The 18,080-nt window shown below is 39.9% G+C and overlaps 2 protein-coding genes across 15 annotated transcripts in view; both read right to left on the bottom strand.

Moving 5' to 3' along the window:
- Positions 1 to 6,539, bottom strand: part of DPY19L4 (dpy-19 like 4) — a 59,257-nt gene extending 52,718 nt beyond the window's left edge. The window contains exon 1 of one of the 7 annotated variants that reach the window (XM_046642250.1): positions 6,480 to 6,539. In XM_046642250.1, the coding sequence (XP_046498206.1) occupies positions 6,480 to 6,516 (37 nt within the window). In that variant the 5' untranslated portion in view covers positions 6,517 to 6,539. Of the gene's footprint in view, positions 1 to 2,904; positions 3,031 to 5,241; positions 5,373 to 6,479 lie in introns of those variants that run through there. The other 6 variants (XM_046642251.1, XM_046642252.1, XM_046642248.1 and 3 more) reach the window with 6 other exon arrangements.
- A 9,355-nt stretch (positions 6,540 to 15,894) lies between these two features.
- The window catches only part of ESRP1 (epithelial splicing regulatory protein 1), a 54,507-nt gene continuing 52,321 nt past the window's right edge, over positions 15,895 to 18,080 (bottom strand). For all 8 annotated transcript variants that reach the window (XM_046641687.1, XM_046641690.1, XM_046641685.1 and 5 more), the window contains one exon: positions 15,895 to 17,441. Coding sequence is in view for 3 of the 8 variants with exons in the window: in XM_046641690.1 (XP_046497646.1) it covers positions 17,421 to 17,441 (21 nt within the window). In the remaining 5 variants the exon portion in view is untranslated. The remainder of the gene's footprint in view (positions 17,442 to 18,080) is intronic.

Below are 18,080 nucleotides of genomic sequence, written 5' to 3' on the forward strand. Positions count from 1 at the left end.
TACCAAATTATTCTGTCTGTATCCCAAAATGATTAACTTTTATTATACTAATACAAAAGTAACACGGAGACCAATTAGTACCAAAGATAATTTTTTCATAATTATTTTAGCACTTCCTACAAAACTGTCTTTCCTACAGATAAAGACAATATAGGCTAAACCTCCAACCAGTGCTTTCAGAGTCCTATTGATAAACCAACGAGCTCTTCTCCTGAGACAATGTTATTTTCAAACTATCCCAAAATAAGTAAACTCTTTTCCAGAATTATCAGGGGACAAAGTGTTATTTAATAAATTAGCTTATTATCTTCATTACCTGAGAATATCATATGTATCATTCATGGATTAACAATTTTTTAAAAATCACAATATAATAAAATACATTAGTCATAAAACTATACTTCAGTTTTTTAATAATCCTGAAAGTTCTGTAGAATTTCACAATGCCATGGTATCATTACCGTTCAACAATCATAGATTTACATATTAGAAAATAAGCTGAATCTATAAATATCCCTATATTTGGGAAGCTCTCAGAAAATTCCCCAATATTAGATACCCTTTCTATATCCGATAAAAAAAATGTAATACAGCAAGTATCTCAATACAAGTAAACTAAATTCCAAATTAAATAGGAATTTACTATATTCAACTTAACTACTTTTCCTCTCTAGAATTAATTATCTTATGGGGTAGACTATGACTGTCATGCAGGTACACAATGTCCTGTCAAGTTTATAAGGTGGTACAAGAATTTATCTCCTCCTTACAGAAGCAGAGGAGAGATATTTTCTTTTCTCTTAGTAATGACTTTAGTCTATGAAATATCAGCCTAAAAAGAAGAGTCAAAAGAGGAGAAGGGAATCAGCTACTGTTACTGATGATCAAATGGATGGTTCTCTAACTTTACTGTGCAAAATGAATACAATAAATATTTTTAAATAGCTTGAAAGGAAATTCATGCTTGCAAAAAAATTTTTAAACGCTGGCCTAGTGAGAATAAAACTACTGTACGTTTAGTGGATTCAGTCTGACTAGCCTAATTTTTAACCATTTCTATACTATCATTTATTTCGTAGTCATGTTAACTAGTGAAGCCAAAGAATACATTAGAAAATGACGTTGTTATTAGAAAAGCCATACTGTAGATTTTAAGTATTTTTGCATGCAAATCTGGGTCAACTAATAAATATTATTATATTCTTTCTTCATGATGCTCTTTTAATTTTCCCCCTGCTATGGGTTAAAGAAAAAATTAGAAGCTGTCAACAAGAACGAAGATTTATGTAAAGCCAAATAAAGTCTTCAGATACAAGTTATTATTTTTAATTTTATTAAAAAAGAACACAAACAAAAAAATATAACCACAAGAAGAGTACTTAATAGTTACACATGCGGGGCTGGCCCCGTGGCCGAGTGGTTAAGTTTGCACGATCCCCTTCAGTGGCCCAGGGTTTCACCAGTTGGGATCCTGAGCACGGACATGGCACTGCTCATCAGGCCATGCTGAGGAGGCATCCCACACACCACAACTAGAAGGACCCACAACTGAAAATACACAACTATGTACCAGGGGTCTTTGGGGAGACAAAGGAAAAATAAAATCTTAAAAAAAAAAAATAGTTACACATGCATGATTAAACATGAATAGAATTGGATTTTTGAAAAAAATGACTTGGGGGTCTAGCCTGGTGGGCAGCGGTTAAGTGCGCACGCTCGGCTTCTCGGTGGCCCGGGGTTCGCCAGTTCGGATCCCAGGTGCGGACATGGCACCGCTTGGCATGCCATGCTGTGGTAGGCGTCCCACGTATAAAGTAGAGGAAGATGAGCACGATGTTAGCTCAGGGCCAGCCTTCCTCAGCAAAAAGAGGAGGACTGGCAGTAGTTAGCTCAGGGCTAATCTTCCTCAAAAAAAAAAAAAGAAAAGAATGACTTGGATAATTTTAGCAATCAAGTTAATAGATTTATTGAGGTAGTTAACAAATATATGTGACCACTGGGTTAGATAGGTCTCTTTTATTAGAGTCTAAAAGCACACATTTAAGATAAAGATAAATTGGGAAGGGAATATTCACATAAAAAGTGTTCTTTATAAAAAGCTATCATTTTTCTTTTTAAAAAATTTCTTTATAAAATGAATCACTTTACAGGGACTTTAATAAAGTGTTCTCTGTGCATATAAATGGATTTTATTTATAAAAGTACAATTTACACAAAAATTTTGCACAGATCCCCAAATAATTTATGGAGTATACAAATCTTAACAGTCATCTCTCAAGAATTTATATTAGCAATGACAAAGGACCATACAAATAAATAATCTATAAAGGATTTGTAATATTTTCTTGATTTTAAGATGCCACACATTTTAAGATACTATTTAATAACAGTTCTTTAGGGAAAAAAAACACTACTATATTAAATTCATACACTGAATTTAAGACATGCCCATTTCAGTGGCATTAAACTGTGGGAGCAAAAAAGTACACCTTGGGAAATACAGTATTCATTTTGGCCAATCTCTTCAATCTTGTCCCCAAAATTAGTTTTTTGCCTGTCACCAAGAAACAAAACATGGATGCAAATTTCACCTCATTTCCTTTACTGATCTTAAACTTCACAACTGATAAACAAAGTCAGGACTCTCTGTCTACGTGGATAAGCAGTGAAGGCCAAAGCGGTGGACAAGCTAGATTATTAATTTCGATAGGAAAGCTCTGGAACAGCATTCAAGTTTCTGTTTCACTATCCTATATCTTTAGCATTGTAAAGAAAAAGTCAAACTAAATGAAAATAACATAGCTACAAAAATAACCTGCTATTTCAGTCTCCGGACCAGTGATCATCACATGAGATTGTTAGTCAGGCTACAAACAGGCTTGCAAATGTCCATGCAGACCATACCTAGCAATTTCCAAGTGAAGTTAATACAGCTCTTCTCAAAGTTGTCACTTCTTTCTTTGCTCTAACATTTCTTTCAGGGGGCATAAACACCCTGACCCTCCATAGCATCAAGGAAGACCTTTTTAGAAGATGAGATTCCCAAAGAGTATTTACTTAGAGAAAAAGTGAGACAAAGAGGATCCAAGTGGGAATGTGAATGATAAGCAAAAAGGGATACAGAGAACATCAGGATACAAGTAAAATAAATAGACTATTCAGTCTCATTTTAATACACTGAATACAAGATAGCATGTGTTTTGAAAAAAAGCAGAGTGCCAAGTAAATGTAAAGCACTCAGAATAACGCCTGGCACACAGACATGTTTGCTACAAATATCATTACTAGCATCAGCATCATGATGAGAACTGACTCATTCACTGTTGACTATTATATCCCAGTACCTAACACAGGAAGCTCCCAAATGTTTATGGAATTAAAAAATTTGTTTGGGCCAGCTCTGTGGCCTAATGCTTAAGTTTGGCACACTCTGCTTCAGCAGCCCAGCTCAGTTCCCAGATGTGAATCTACACCACCTGTCAACAGCCATGCTGAGGTGGAGACTCACATACAAAATAGAGGAAGACTGGCACAGATGTTAGCTCAGGGAGAATCTTCTTCAAGCAAAAAAGAGGAAGACTGGCAACAGATGTTAGTTCAGGGCCAGTCCACCTCAGCAAAAAAAAAAAAAAAAAAAAAAGCATGAAACTATATTTTAACGAAACTGCAACCCATTAATTGTTCCATATAAGATATATTTCATTGCTTTGGATGATCTATAATTGTACAACCAAAAACCATTTTTCACTTTATATCACAGAAGCAAATTTCATAAAACTTTATGGTATTTTTAACTGGTTCCACATTACATCTTTTAATTGGGTGTTAACTATAATCTCCTAAAACAATTTCTCATTTTGCACTATGTGTAATATTAAAGACTTTTAGTACAGTGGTATTAAATTTTTTCGTGCTTTAACTGAAGCACAAAAGTGCTCATGGAAACATACAAGCTAGCTTATCAACCTAACCCCATAGATTTGCAATTAGTCAGAAAAGGAAAAAACATCAAGCAACGTTTAAAATAATATACTACAACCAAGATAAAACCAAGGCAACAAATGGAATTACATTCTTCCTTACCAACTACAAACAGCTTTGGCTTTGAAGCTGCTTTTAGGTAGAGTGTCTCAAATTTAGATCAGTTTTAACACTGAAAACTCAAGGAAGAGGAAGCAAATATGAAGCAAGCATGAGCGCACGGGCAGAGCAGCAAGTCACAGAGCAGCCACACTTCTTACCATTAATTTTTTTTAAATCGCTTTCCACTAAATTCTTGAAAGTCTCCCTTGCATTCTTGGTTCAGTAAGGCTTAAATCTAAATAGACCACATTCACAACTCCACTCAATCAAGTAAAAAGTCATGCTTTCCACCAGAATGAAAAAATCTAACTGCCCAACCAAATGGCACCATCCTGTATTCCTGTTCCTGAAACTAGTACGGGTATCATGAAGTTACTATGCCATGAACGTTTCCTATAATACTGTATCTATCAGTAGCTAAGTTCCTCCCAACTCCCCATTTCTCTCTCATATCTACCATTTTCTATGAATAAATACTGCCGAATGAATTAATTTTCTTGGCATTGGCTCTGAAGGAGCATGGACAGGTTTCCCAGCCCACCCACTTTCACCCTCAAACACTCCTGGCCTCCTGATCCTCCAAAACTACTTACACCCCTTCGCCCACGGCCTTCTCCCCCTAACGTTTAAGAGAACTTGGCCGTCATCAGTTTCCGCTTGTTCATCCCCTCCCAATTCACCTTACCATGTCTATCCCAAGCCCCTCTTTACACCCTGGGCGCGCGGCTCCTCTCACCTGGTGACTGTATCTGTCGGAATCCACAGACCTTTAAGGAGCGCGCTCAATGAGGGGCATCTGGTTAAAGACTATCACTTTCTAATATGCACTCAGTCCCTACACCTTCTAACCCAAACCATGTCCCCCACCCGATCAATCATCTGGTCTTAGCCCTCCCTCTCAACCCACAGCTTTTTCTCTTCCTACCCAATTTCGAACTTTAAGCTCCACCTTTGCTTCCCGCTTGGTCAATGAAACTTCGGGCTACCCACTCGGCTCCCTGTGAATTTCGCCGCAAACCTCCCCCCGCCGCCCCGCTCCTTCCCGCCCTCCGCGCGGGGCCGCAGCCGCCCGCCCGGGCCTCCGGGCCCCTCGCGCCCCTGCCCCTCTTTCCCGAGACCTCCGGCGACAGTTGGCGCGCGAGACCGCGGGGCAATCACCTTCTTCCTCCGCCATGGTCTCCGCGGAGGCCGGGTCGCCCCTCCCGCTGCCCAGCGGCCCGGAGTCTCCTGCCCTCCGCGATGCGGAACCCCTCCGCTGCCCCAGGCCCGTTCCTGGCCGCCGCGCCCCCACTTCCTGACCCGCCCCTCTCCGGTGTCGCCGCCAACTGCGTCCCCCTGGGCGGCCGGGGAACCAGAGTGCCGGGAGCAGAGGGCGGCCGGAGCTCTTCGCTGGGGCGCCCGAGCCTGCGCAGGCAGGAGGGCGACTAGGCGTCGGTGGCGCCGCCCACGCCGGAAGTCCCCCACCGGCTCGCCTGGGGAAAGAGAGGCCCGGGGGTCCCGTGGCAGGCCTGCTTCTCGCCGGTCCTTACAAGAAAGGTGGGAGCCCGACAGTGCTCTCCGGGACTTTTGTGATTCGACTCAGGGAGTCGGAGAATATCATCATTTACACCTTCCACCTCCAGCCCCTACACCCGCCCCATTTTACAGAGAGGAAACTGAGGTCCGGCGAGGTGTGAGTCACAACGCTAACCTCCCCTTCCGAACTGGAATCCAGGGCTCCGAACTCCTAGCGGTGCCTGCCGTCACGGGGTGATTTCAGAGCGCGTCAGAACACTCTGGGCTGGCACTTTGGTTTAGTGGGCCACGACCATTATAGGAAAGAAACTTGTACTTGGAACTTAGTGTTTTCAACCACCCAAACTGGTTAAACAAACACATTTGCATTTCATGAAATTATTTTAAAAGACAGTAATATTGTGATCCGTGCCGGGGGCGGGATGTATTTACATATTCCACAGCAAGGGAACATAATTTTAACTTGTTACACTGTTTGTGTCTTCACTTTTACTATATCTGGCATTCTCCAACAAACACCAGAACCTTTCCCCCAACAGCACTTAGAAGTACATTTAGGAACTGACAAATGCCCATTTTAGAGTGAGAGAAGAAAGCACAAGAACTCACTGAAGTCATGGCGTAATTACAGATGTCCCATTCTTAGCAAGGAGCAAGATTCTCCTAATAGCACCTTTATCAAGTTAGGATATTTGGGGAGAAGCTACCAATTTTCAACGCTGTGCAAAAACAGTTCCATGAACTGTTTTTAAGCCTTTGATTGCCTGTAAGTTTGTCTTGCTGTCAAACAACACCGGACTAGGAATTAGAAACACCATGGAGGGTACCAGTGAACCACAAAAGACCTGGGCCAAAGCAGAGAGAGAACAGAATGTACTGACCTTGAAAACTGCAAGATACGAGAGGGCCCATGTACATGGACAGCAGATTCCAGAGTGACCTGTTTATCATGTGAGGGGCACCTCAAGAGCTCCACCTCATGGGAGAACAACACAGTGGCCACTGAGGACAACTGTTTTCCAAGTTAAGGGTCTGGAGGTGATATCCATTCCTCCTATAGTTCCTTCATGATCACCTCAAGGTGACTGATGAACTTAATTTTATAATTTATATTTGCCTGCTCTATACAGTAGTGGAGAGAAGAAATAGCTTCTTAAAATGAAATGGACATAGAAAAGAGATATTCAATCTTTAGACAGAAATCAGTGGAATCGTGGTTTTGTTCCTTAGTAGAAACATTCTTCCCTTGAACCTGTGTAAATTCATAAACAGAAACCTCTTTAAAATGGAGTCTGGAGGCCAAAAGGAGGAGCTCTGATGCCTTACCTCCATAGCAGAGCCTAGCCGGGAAGTAGGAAGATTTCCTCTTTGATGAGCCAAGAAGCTCAGCCAATAAGAGACTGTCACAACTCAGCCAATGGAAAGCCACCACACTTGGAACTCTCAATTCCTCCAATGGACTCTCTGTTTACAACAGTTCTCTCAACTTCTTCTTCCTCTGTATAAAGAGTTTCTTCTCGCCTTGCTGCTGGGGACCCAGACGTGGCTGCTTATGGTGGCAGGTCCTCAATTGTGGTTCTTTGCTGATCAGGAGGAGTAAACCCATTTCGCTAAAGAAATAACTGGCTGTCTATTTGCTTAAGGAAGACAAACCCTAAAACCTCCACATAAGGATGATAAGAGTGGATCATTCTATCCTTGAACCGGTGTAGTTTTGCATTTTGACAAACTGACCATTTTTTATTCAAAATGTGTGCTACATCCAAAAAAGAATCTAAAGTGCTTCCAGATGGTAATGCACATATCTAGTGGACACGTGGTCCTGAGACAACTTCCAGTGGTAACTCTATTAACTATTTTGCCATTGCAAACTATGGGCTTCTAGTTTCCAGACCAAAATTTGAAAGGTCATTTCATTACCCTTTGCCACACCTTGACTAATCTTAAACACCTCATTTCTCAAATGGTCTTTTATTTGCAATTTACTCTCAAAGAACAAAGTGATTTTCGGCCACCTCTAAAAATTTGAGGACTGCTTCTGTAGGCAATGGATAGTTTTAGAAAGTGATATGAAATATTCTTTGTTTTAAGAAGTTAAGTCTTTAGGAAATGTAGATTAGGAAGCTATTGTAGTAAAAAATAAAGGCTTGGCTTAACACGATGGAAAGAAAAATGTTCAAAGAGAATGGATTCAAAAGGTGCTGGAGGTAAATACTACAGAGCCTAAGGACAAATTGGATATGATAAATGATGAAGATGATTCCTGAGATTTCTTTCTTGAAATTACTCTTGTGCTTTCTATGTGCCAGGCGCAACGCACTGCCAGAATATGAGAATATGAAACAAAAGCCCCTGTGGACTTACCTACTTGAAACCAAGAAAAATACAAGCGAAAGCTATGTCAAAAACATTCTTCTGTCAAATGCTTCATCCTATTAGCAGTAACAGAATAATTAGCATGAAATCTTTGTATCAGTTCAGCTTTCTATTAAAGATATCGAATTTTGTTTCATCTTTATTATGTAATGTAAAAGATGACATGAATGGATCCGTACTAAAATAGAGCTGGAGAAGCGATTTCAGAGGAATTGCCTTGCATGTCTTGTTTTCTTTGTCTCCCAAACTGGACCAAACCACCAACATTCCAAGTCAGTAAAGACAAGAATAGCTTGTTTGTAAGGACTGATAAAACTGGAGTGCTGACAATTGAATTTCTAACCAATCAATGAAGTACAAGTCTAACCTTTTGCCTGATGACCAAATCTCAAGCCAATCTATGAAGTAGAAACCTAGCCTTACCTCATCCAGCACCAATGAAATTTCCCTTAATAAAATTTACCTCATCTTCCTCCCTTTTTTCATAAAAACTCTGAGTCCCTCTCCTTTAATCAGAGCACATTTGAGTTTCTACTCAAATCTGTATCTCCCAAATTGCAGTTCTTGACACCTCAAACTTTTTGCTTCTCTTGCAGTTTATGCCTCTTATTTGTTGACAGTAATAAAATCTTGACTATCCATTGGTTGACATCTTTATATTATTTTCAAATCTCCTTTGTGAAGTCTGAACCAAATGTGATCAGTTCATCTTCAAAAACACCAAACACCCATACCACCGTTATATCCTGGCTTGTATTTTGGTCTTGTTTTAACTCCATGCTTTCTTCTCTTTGAAAATACATTGTAGGGGCTGGCCCCATGGCCTAGTGGTTAAGTTTGGCGTGCTCCACTTTGGCGGCCCAGGTTCATGGGTTTGGATCCTGGGCACAGACCTACACCACTTGTCAGTGGCTGTGCTGTGGCAGTGACCCACATACAAAATAGAGGAAGATTGGCATAGATGTTAGCTCAGGGAAATTTTCCTCAGGAAACAAAGAAATACATTATAGACAGTTATTTTGGGAATTAGAAATTGTTGATAATAGTATTAGCTGTAGGTGTGGCTTAGAAGACCAACGTAAGTTGTATATTTTGCACTATCCATGAGAACTGTCCTTTGAGTTGAAGCTGTTTTGTCTCAGTTTGTCACTAGTTCTCTTGTGACCATGGATCAATGTTTGGTTTTTTTCCCTATGCCTTTTATGTAACAAGAGGAGATAATGGGGTATATTGTCAGTTCCTCCTGCAGCTGTTTCTCAAGCAGGCCACACTTGTTCCTCATTGTTTGATGCTGTACTTTGGTGCCTCGTGAATACATTTGCCCGTTATCACTCATCATAAGAGTCTGCTGTCTTTCTTTTCCACTGACTGGGAGAGCTACAATCTTACAAACCAGCAGAGTCAAACTGGGACTATATAATTCTCCCAAGTGGGTTATATTAAACAATGTGTATTCTATTTTTACATTGAACATATTAAACATCTTAGGATATTTTCTAAAGTACAGTTTTTTTTCTAGAGTTAAAACTCCTCCAGGAAGAGATTTCTGACCAAATGGCATATGAAATAATACTCATCAGTTAAGCAAAGAATTATTGTTACCAGGTGGCCTATTGTTGAGATTTTCCCAGGCAAAGCTTCTATTATATTTTATTTATTAATCTTTTTGTTGAGGAAGAGTAGCCCTGTGCTAACATCTGTTGCTAATCTTCCTCTTTTTCTTTTTTTTGCTTGAGAAAGATCAGCCCAGAGCCAACAGCTGTGCCAATCTTCCTCCACTTTATATTTGGGTTGCTGCCACAGCATGGCTAACAAGTGGTGTAGGTCTGCACCAAAGATCCGAACCAGTGAACCTAAGCTGCCAAAGTGGAGCATGCCAAACTTAACCACTATGCCATGGGACTGGCCCCAAAGCTTCTATTTTAGTAGACAAAGTTTGCCAACTTTGTACCAAGATTTCTTTCTCTCTTCTTTCAGGTAGTAAGCCCTCTAAATATTTGTGAAATTGAGTTGAATTGAATTATATTAGAGTTGCCAGATAAAATACAGGACATTTAGCATATGTCCCATTCAATATTTGGGCCATACTTAAACCAAAATTATTTGTAGGGGCTGGCCCCGTGGCCGAGTGGTTAAGTTTGCGTGCTCCACTGCAGGCGGCCCAGTGTTTCGTTGGTTCGAATCCTGGGCGAGGACATGGCACTGCTCATCAAACCACGCTGAGGTGGCGTCCTACATGCCACAACTAGAAGGACCCACAACGAAGAATATACAACTATGTACCTGGGGGCTTTGGGGAGAAAAAGGAAAAAAATAAAATCTTTAAAACAAAAATTATTTGTTGTTTATCTGAAATTCCCATTTGAGTATGCTGTTTTTGGTTTGGTTTGGTTTTTTATTTGTTTTTACTAACTCTGTCAATCCTATTTATGACTTGAGACTGCCCTATTAGAAGCCATCTATCATCGATTACTCTCAAGCTTTCTGGGCACATGTAAATAACAAATTGAATTCTTTCTTATAATAGAGTGAAGGCAGTTAGATAGCACACGGCCTCTGAGTACCTCAGTTGCATTAATTCAGAAAAGCAGCTGCCATTCCTAAAGTCCTGATGCATGAACTTGCTTCTGCTATTTTCCCACCCTGCAAAAGGCTCGGTCAAGACCTTGGCAGGTCTAGTGCAGTCTGGAGCTGCTTCTGAACAGTTTCTCAGTCGACCAGCCAGTGAAGATGACTTACCAGGCATATTTAGACCTGCCATGTTGAGGACTAACCCCACTTCCAAATTCTAGGTATCTTAAAACCAAAAGAGCACAATGATTTTTTGGGAAAAAAATGTTTCCCACCAAAAGTATGACTTACCATTGTAATAATTTAGGTGTAACAGGGAAATTGCCACGACACTTTTTATCTTTTTATACAGTAAAAAAAAAAATTCACCAATTATGACGTAATTTTAAAATCGTTTTGGAATCCTGGATAACCACTCTGGCTGAGACTAGGACCCTGAATAGCCAGTACTAGTACGTGTCCAGTAGATGGCAGAAGCAGCCGAAATCATCCTATTTAGGTAAATTTCATACCAAACTCTCTTTGGATGAATTGAATTTTTACTTCAATGTAAAAAGCATACCATTAATAACTGGATTAATACTAACATTTTAAACTTTTTTTTTTAAATGGTGCTAAAGAAAAACAGTTTTTGCTGTTTAGCAACATTTGAATTCATAAAAATTCTTAAAAGAAAACTATACAGGGGCTGGCCCCGTGGCCGAGTGGTTAAGTTCTCGCACTCTGCTGCAGGCGGCCCAGTGTTTCATTGGTTCGAATCCTGGGCACGGACTTGGCACCGCTCATCACTCATCAAACCACGCTGAGGCGGTGTCCCACATGCCACAACTAGAAGGACCCACAACGAAGAATATACAAGTATGTACCAGGGGGCTTTGGGGATAAAAAGGAAAAAAGAAAAAGAAAACTATATAGAATCACATTAGTTTTCCCTGCAGGAATGACCATAAATTTATTTGTTCAACAAATATTTATTGTGTATATCCCAAGCACTGGCTAGCTTCTAAGGATCCAGTGGGAAAGAAGACATACACTGCTGTGATGGAAGTCATAGCCAATTACAGGGAGATCTCACTGAGTCTAGTGAGTCAGAAAAGCTCTTCCACAGAAAATAAGATTTCTGAGTAGCAGTTAAGCAGTGAAGAGAGGAATAACAGAAAAAAAGTTATTTCAGGCAGAAGAAACAAAGACTAAAGCCCATCACTCCTGCAAAAAACTAGAAAATGTACAATAAAGAGTAGAACATGAGAGGGAGAGTGCCTTGAAAGAAGCTCAAGAGGTAGGCAGGAGTCAGCTCATGCAATATCATGCAGTCATACAGGTGTTTCCTGTAGCAAATGGGAACCTTTAAGAACCCATAATCACATTGTGTTCTTATCACACATACACAAAGAAGCAAAGAGGGCAGGAGGAAATTTGGGGAGGTGATGGATGTTTGTGGCATTGATGGTGGTGATGGTTTCACTGGTGTAGACTTACCTCCAAACTCATCAAGCTGTGCACATTAAATATGTACACCTTTTTGTATTTCACGCATACCTCAAAAGAGGTTTTAAAAAAAAAACATGTAATCAGATGTGTTTTTTTTAAAAGATTTTATTTTTTCCTTTTTCTCCCCAAAGCTCCCCGGTACATAGTTGTATATTCTTCGTTGTGGGTCCTTCTAGTTGTGGCATGCGGGACACTGCCTCAGCATGGCTTGATGAGCAGTGCCATGTCCTCGCCCAGGATTCGAACCAACGAAGCACTGGGCCGCCTGCAGCGGAGCGCGCTAACTTAACCACTCGGCCACGGGGCCAGCCCCATCAGATGTGTTTTTAAAAGGTTTTTTTTTTTTTTTTTAAAAAAAGCATTCTGTGCAAATCAAAACTACATTGAGATATTACCTTACACCTGTTAGAATGGCTATAATCGCCAAGACAAAAAATAACAAACATTGGAGAGGATGTGAAGGAAAGGGAACCCTCATACACTGCTGGTGGGAATGCAAACTGGTGCAGCCTCTATGGAAAACAGTATGGAGATTTTTCAAAAATTTAAAAGTAGAAATACCTTATGACCCAGCTATCCCACTACTGGGTATTTATCCAAACAACTAGAAATCAACAATTCAGAGACACATGCACCCCTATGTTCATTGCAGCACTATTCACAACAGCCAAGACATGGAAGCAACCCAGGTGCCCATGGACTGATGAGTGGATAAAGAAGATGTGGTATACAAATACAATGGAATACTACTCAGCCATAAAAAAGACAAAATTGTCCCATTTGCAACAACATGAATGGACCTTAAGGGTATTATATTAAGTGAAATAAGCCAGACAGAGAAAGACAAACACCGTATGATTTCACTCATATGTGGAAGATAAACAAACACATGGACAAAGAGAACAGATTAATGGTTACCAGAGAGGAAAGGGGTTGGGGGGTGGGCATAACAGGTAAAGGGGCACAGATTTGGTGACAAATAATAATGTACAACTGAAATTTCACAATCTTACAAACTATTATGATCTCAATTTAAAAAAACTTTTAAAGACTTTCTTTTAAAGATTTTTCTTTTTCCTTTTTCTCACCAAAGCGCCCTGGCACATAGTTGTGTATTTTTACTTGTGAGTCCTTCTAGCTGTGGCATGTGGGAAGCCACCTCAGCATGGCTTGATGAGCAGTGCCATGTCCGCGCCCAGGATCAGAACCAGCAAAACCCTGGGCCGCCGCAGCGAAGCATGCAGACTTAACCACCCGGCCACAAGCTGGCCCCAAAAAAAGCTTTCTTAACCTTAACACCCAGCAGTATATGCTGCTGCTTCCTGAAGTAAAAAGAACGCAAGGAGCAGCAGGTTTTTGGACACAGAAAGCTAAGTTCTATTTTAAGCGTGTTGAATCTGAAATGTCTAGAGAGAAGTCCTAATGGAAATGTCTGTTATATTGTTGGGTAGAGATGTCTGTAGCTCCACAGAGGGGTGTGGGAGTAAATGACTGAGTTTGCCCGGAGAACGAATAGATGGAGAAGGCACCTGAGGAAGTAACCGTGAGAAACACCATCAGGTAGGGGAAGATGAATCACAAAGGAGGCTGGGAACCAGGACAAGCTGAGAATTCCACGTTGATTTTTTAAATGTGTTTCTAGTGTTTAACTCTACTATCACACGGGTTTCAGTTATAAAACACAAATTTGAGTCTGTAACCAGCAACTTTGCTACCCATTTATCAACATTCACTTTTATATTTACATTTTTTTTTAATTTTTGAGGAAGATTAGCCCTGAGCTAACTACTGCCAGTCTTCCTCTTTTTGCTGAGGAAGCCTGGCCCTGAGCTAGCATCCCTGCCCATCTTCCTCTACTTTATATGTGGGACACCTGCACAGCATGGCATGCCAAGCGATGCCATGTCCGCACCCAGGATCTGAACGGGCAAACCCTGGGCCGCCAAGAAGTGGAATATGGGAACTTAATTGCTGCGCCACTGGGCCAGCCCCTCAACATTCACTTTTAGAACAGCAATAATATGCAGCTGCTGAATAATTCAGCTGCTGAATTAATGGCACGCTGACAATAGGGTAAAAAGGCAGGAACACTATGAAGTCCCACTCTGTGACAATGTAAACAATGAACTACATTTGTGCAATGCAAAGAAAAGAACCAGAGCAGATAAAGCAACTATGAGAACACTAATCACATCAACTGGTCTCTTATTTTATCTTCCAGATCCCTTCCTTTACTTTGTGCAACCATGAGCAGCTTTTACTTAACCTATGTTTCAGTTTCCTACTCTATAGAATAATAGTAGTACCTACTGTAATAGGTTGTTGTGAAGATTCATTTAACCAATACAATGCTTATTATTGTTGGGCATACATGATCTCAGCGGTTGTTTTGTTGTAGCTAGAGCTCCATTTTTAACTTGACCCAAAGAATTTGATTCAAAATAATTCAACAGGGGGGAAAGTGGGAAGAAACATAAAGCAAAATTGGCCTGGAGTTTATAATTGTTGAAACTGGGTTCATTACTCTATCTACTTTTTATAAATTCTCCCCAAAGCCCCCCAGTACATAGTTGTTTAGTCTAATTTTAAATGCCCCTCGTTGTCCCATGTGGGATGCCACCCCAGCGTGGCCTGATGAGCGGTGCCATGTCGGCACCTGGGATCTGAACCCACGAAACCCCAGGCCACTGAAGAGGAGTGCACAGGGCCAGCCCCCTCTATAAGTTTTTAAAAGACTTTTTTTCCCCCCAAAGAGCTGGAGAAAGCAGGGAGAACAGAAATTATGTTATTAACTATAAACCTAAGAGATGGGCTTTTTAAGATCTTTTGTGTATTCTGGTCCTCTTTACTCTTTCTCCCTTTTTACCCCCCTCAGCCTTACTCAATTCCACATCCTCCGAACTACCCATTTTCTTTTCTGCCAGGAGGAGAGCAGCTACACGGGATACTATTTCAGGGAGGTAAATAGGGAAACCAATTCAGCCCAGGCAACTCTGTTTTTGCTGAAGGCAGGGATGAGCCTGGGCAACATCAAATGCCTGCCAGAGACATCAAAGCAAAGAGGACCATGGTCAGAATCTCTGCTTGCTTAGAGAACTCTGCTGCCTCCTTGCAGATAATGGCCAGAGAAACCCAAAGCTGAAGTACAAACCTGAAAGCAGTTGCTCCATTTTTGTAAATGATATTGGTAAGGACTAGGACTGAAAAACCTCCCCAGGTGAACTAAACTTCAATGAATGCTTAACAAGGGCATATTCAGTCGACAGAATTTGCTAGAAATGAGGGAAATAGAGATATACTTCCTGCCCTTGAGGTTATATTCTAAATTTGGAATTGATACACTTGAGCTCTATAACAAGAGTATATAGGTCAAGTGATACTGACAATAAATATAGCTCTGAAATGGTAGAAGTTAAGCAAGACTTAACGATGGCCCTAAGGAATGGATAGAATTTTGATTAGAGAATATTGGAAAACTTGGTATCAGCAAAGACAGAGTAATCAGAATAGAGGAGGAGCGTATGGGATACAGAAACACGCAAGTTGTAGATCTTATTAGATTTACGTGGCTTAAATTTTCCAAACTGTCAAGCAAATAGAACTCCAGTAATAAGATGCAAGGACAAATATTAATATCTATGACTACCATAATTGTTAAGAGTTTCAAAATCAAAGTCAATGATTTATGCTCTAAGGATAGTTGTGTGAACTGGTCTCTGGAGCACGTTTATCATTGATAGCTTTTACAAATACCTATGGAAAGCTTAGGAAAAACCTTACCACCTACGGAAAAGATGGCTTACCACACCCTTCCACCATTATCACAACTTCTCCTACTAACAAAAAAGAACGCAAACATTGAGGTTAAACAGGTGAGTTTTATTATCAAATGTAACAATTCTACAAAAACTCAGTAGTACTGCAGCAAGTCTTACTGCCTATCGTAAAGTCTTTCAGAGCTTTGGGCAGACAGCATTTGAAGGCATCAAGTATAAAGAACTTTTTTCTGATCTTAAGTGCCAGTTATAACCAATTTCCACACACAATAGTTTTTGTTTTATTTTTATTTTTCCTACTGTAGTTAAAGGGCCATTGCTGGTCAGCTGAAGAGGGAATGTTTGGGTCTCCATTCAAGGTGTTAATGAAAGTAATGTAAAGTAAATAAAAATAGCAGCCCCATAAATCTGCATGGCATTGCATCCAAGCAAAGGACAATGAGTAAATTAAAGAAACATGTGCACTTAGTTGATCAAATCCTGTTTTCCTCTTTGGAGTTACATGAGGCGGCAGGACTAGCTAGCTAGTGTCTAATATTGCACTTTCATAGCATAAACACAGCTAAACACATAGTGCTAAACACTGACAGCAACAGTACCTGCTCTAATCACATCAGTGTTTACTTCTCAGTCTAGCATGCTCAGTATAATCCTATGCTTTTAAAAGTTTTAATTATTTGACAGTTAAGGCATTAGAGAAAAAGGTTTAAGGTTATCTTAATATATACAAGCATTTACTTCAGTTCAGTTAGTATATTGCTTTCTAGAGTACACTGTTCAAATAGTCTCATTTTTGTGATATTAAAAACTATGGAATTTCTCTTATTAAAGTCCAAACCATCGATAACAGGAAAAGTACAATATAAAATAATACACATGAAGCCACAATATTCACTTATGTTCAAACTAGAAATTACTAACTACATGTAGCTGCTTCATTTTTGGTTTTGCATTTTGGCCCCTAATTCATTCTTATTTACAAGTGGTACCTGCTGAGAAGAAAGATCCAATTTCTTAACTGTGTATGTTTTGTAATGGGTGTGCTATTTCTTCTACTTAATCCCAAGGTGTTTTAAGAAACGTTTCTTGATTTTTAACTATAAGACATCATGATGGCCAAGAGACTGGGAAAATATTAGTTTTATTTCTTAAGTTTGTGATTTAAGTTTTCCAAGACCCTATTCTTGAATTATTTAGTAAGAGGGCATGACTGTGCAGAAGATAGGGAGATGGAGAGAGAAGAGTGGGAACACACAAAAGTGAAGTTTCCATTACAGAGTTCCTCGTGGAGACGGCGGACATTGGTGGAGTATTCTTTTTTTTCCAAGACTTAAAACTTAGGAAACACCTATGATGCCATGTTAGCTGGAAGTAATGGAGATATCCGATTTCAAATTCACATTTTAAATGCCTATTTGCAATCAGCAAGGAGCCAGTCATACTGCTTGCTATAAGGATTTGGCTTCACTGGCTCAAATTTTTCACTCCACCAAAAGATAGAGCATAGGCCCACTGTCCAATCATGTTTGCTAAAAATACTGCAGCCTGAGTGTAGACAAACTTCCTCTGAAGTTGCCAGAAGCTGTCTTACATCTGATGGTTTCAGGATCACCATACATCTTTCAAACACTGAAAAAAATGAATAAAAGGAAATATTATAGTCTCTAAATTTTTCAATTCTTAGCAACCATTAAAAATATTATTTTGAATTCCGAAAGGTCTAAAAAAGCCTTAAAGTAGTCCAAATCTTTATTTTACAGAGATATAGTTTGCATTTACATGCCAAATACTCAGGGAGTACAGTGCTGCTGAGTGAAGTTTATGTGATAGTTGGCATTTCCATAACTCCCTACCCTTTGCATTATCATGTGTGGAATAATGTGTATGTTTTCACCTCCCCACTTGACTCCTTTGTGGAGACTATTTTATTCATTCCTTAGTCTGGGCCCCCAACTTATCACAGCATTCTTCTGATATCAGAGGCTCAATATCATTTTAAAAATAAAACCATTAAGACAAACTTTAAAAATTAAATTCTAATACATGAAATTTCAAACAAAAATATTTGAATCAATAAGCAGCACTGGGGAATGACATGACAGCAAACATGACAGTGACCAGTTGATAAGCAACCTTTATGTGGATTATTTCATCCTCCTGACCACCCCATTACTATGTTATCCCCATTTTACAGATGTGGGAACTGAGGCACAGAGCAATTAAGCCAATTATTGGCAGATCCAGAATTTGAATGCAGATTGATTCCAC

This window comes from Equus quagga, chromosome 16, assembly GCF_021613505.1.
Source record: "Equus quagga isolate Etosha38 chromosome 16, UCLA_HA_Equagga_1.0, whole genome shotgun sequence".
NCBI classification, from domain to species: domain Eukaryota; kingdom Metazoa; phylum Chordata; class Mammalia; order Perissodactyla; family Equidae; genus Equus; species Equus quagga.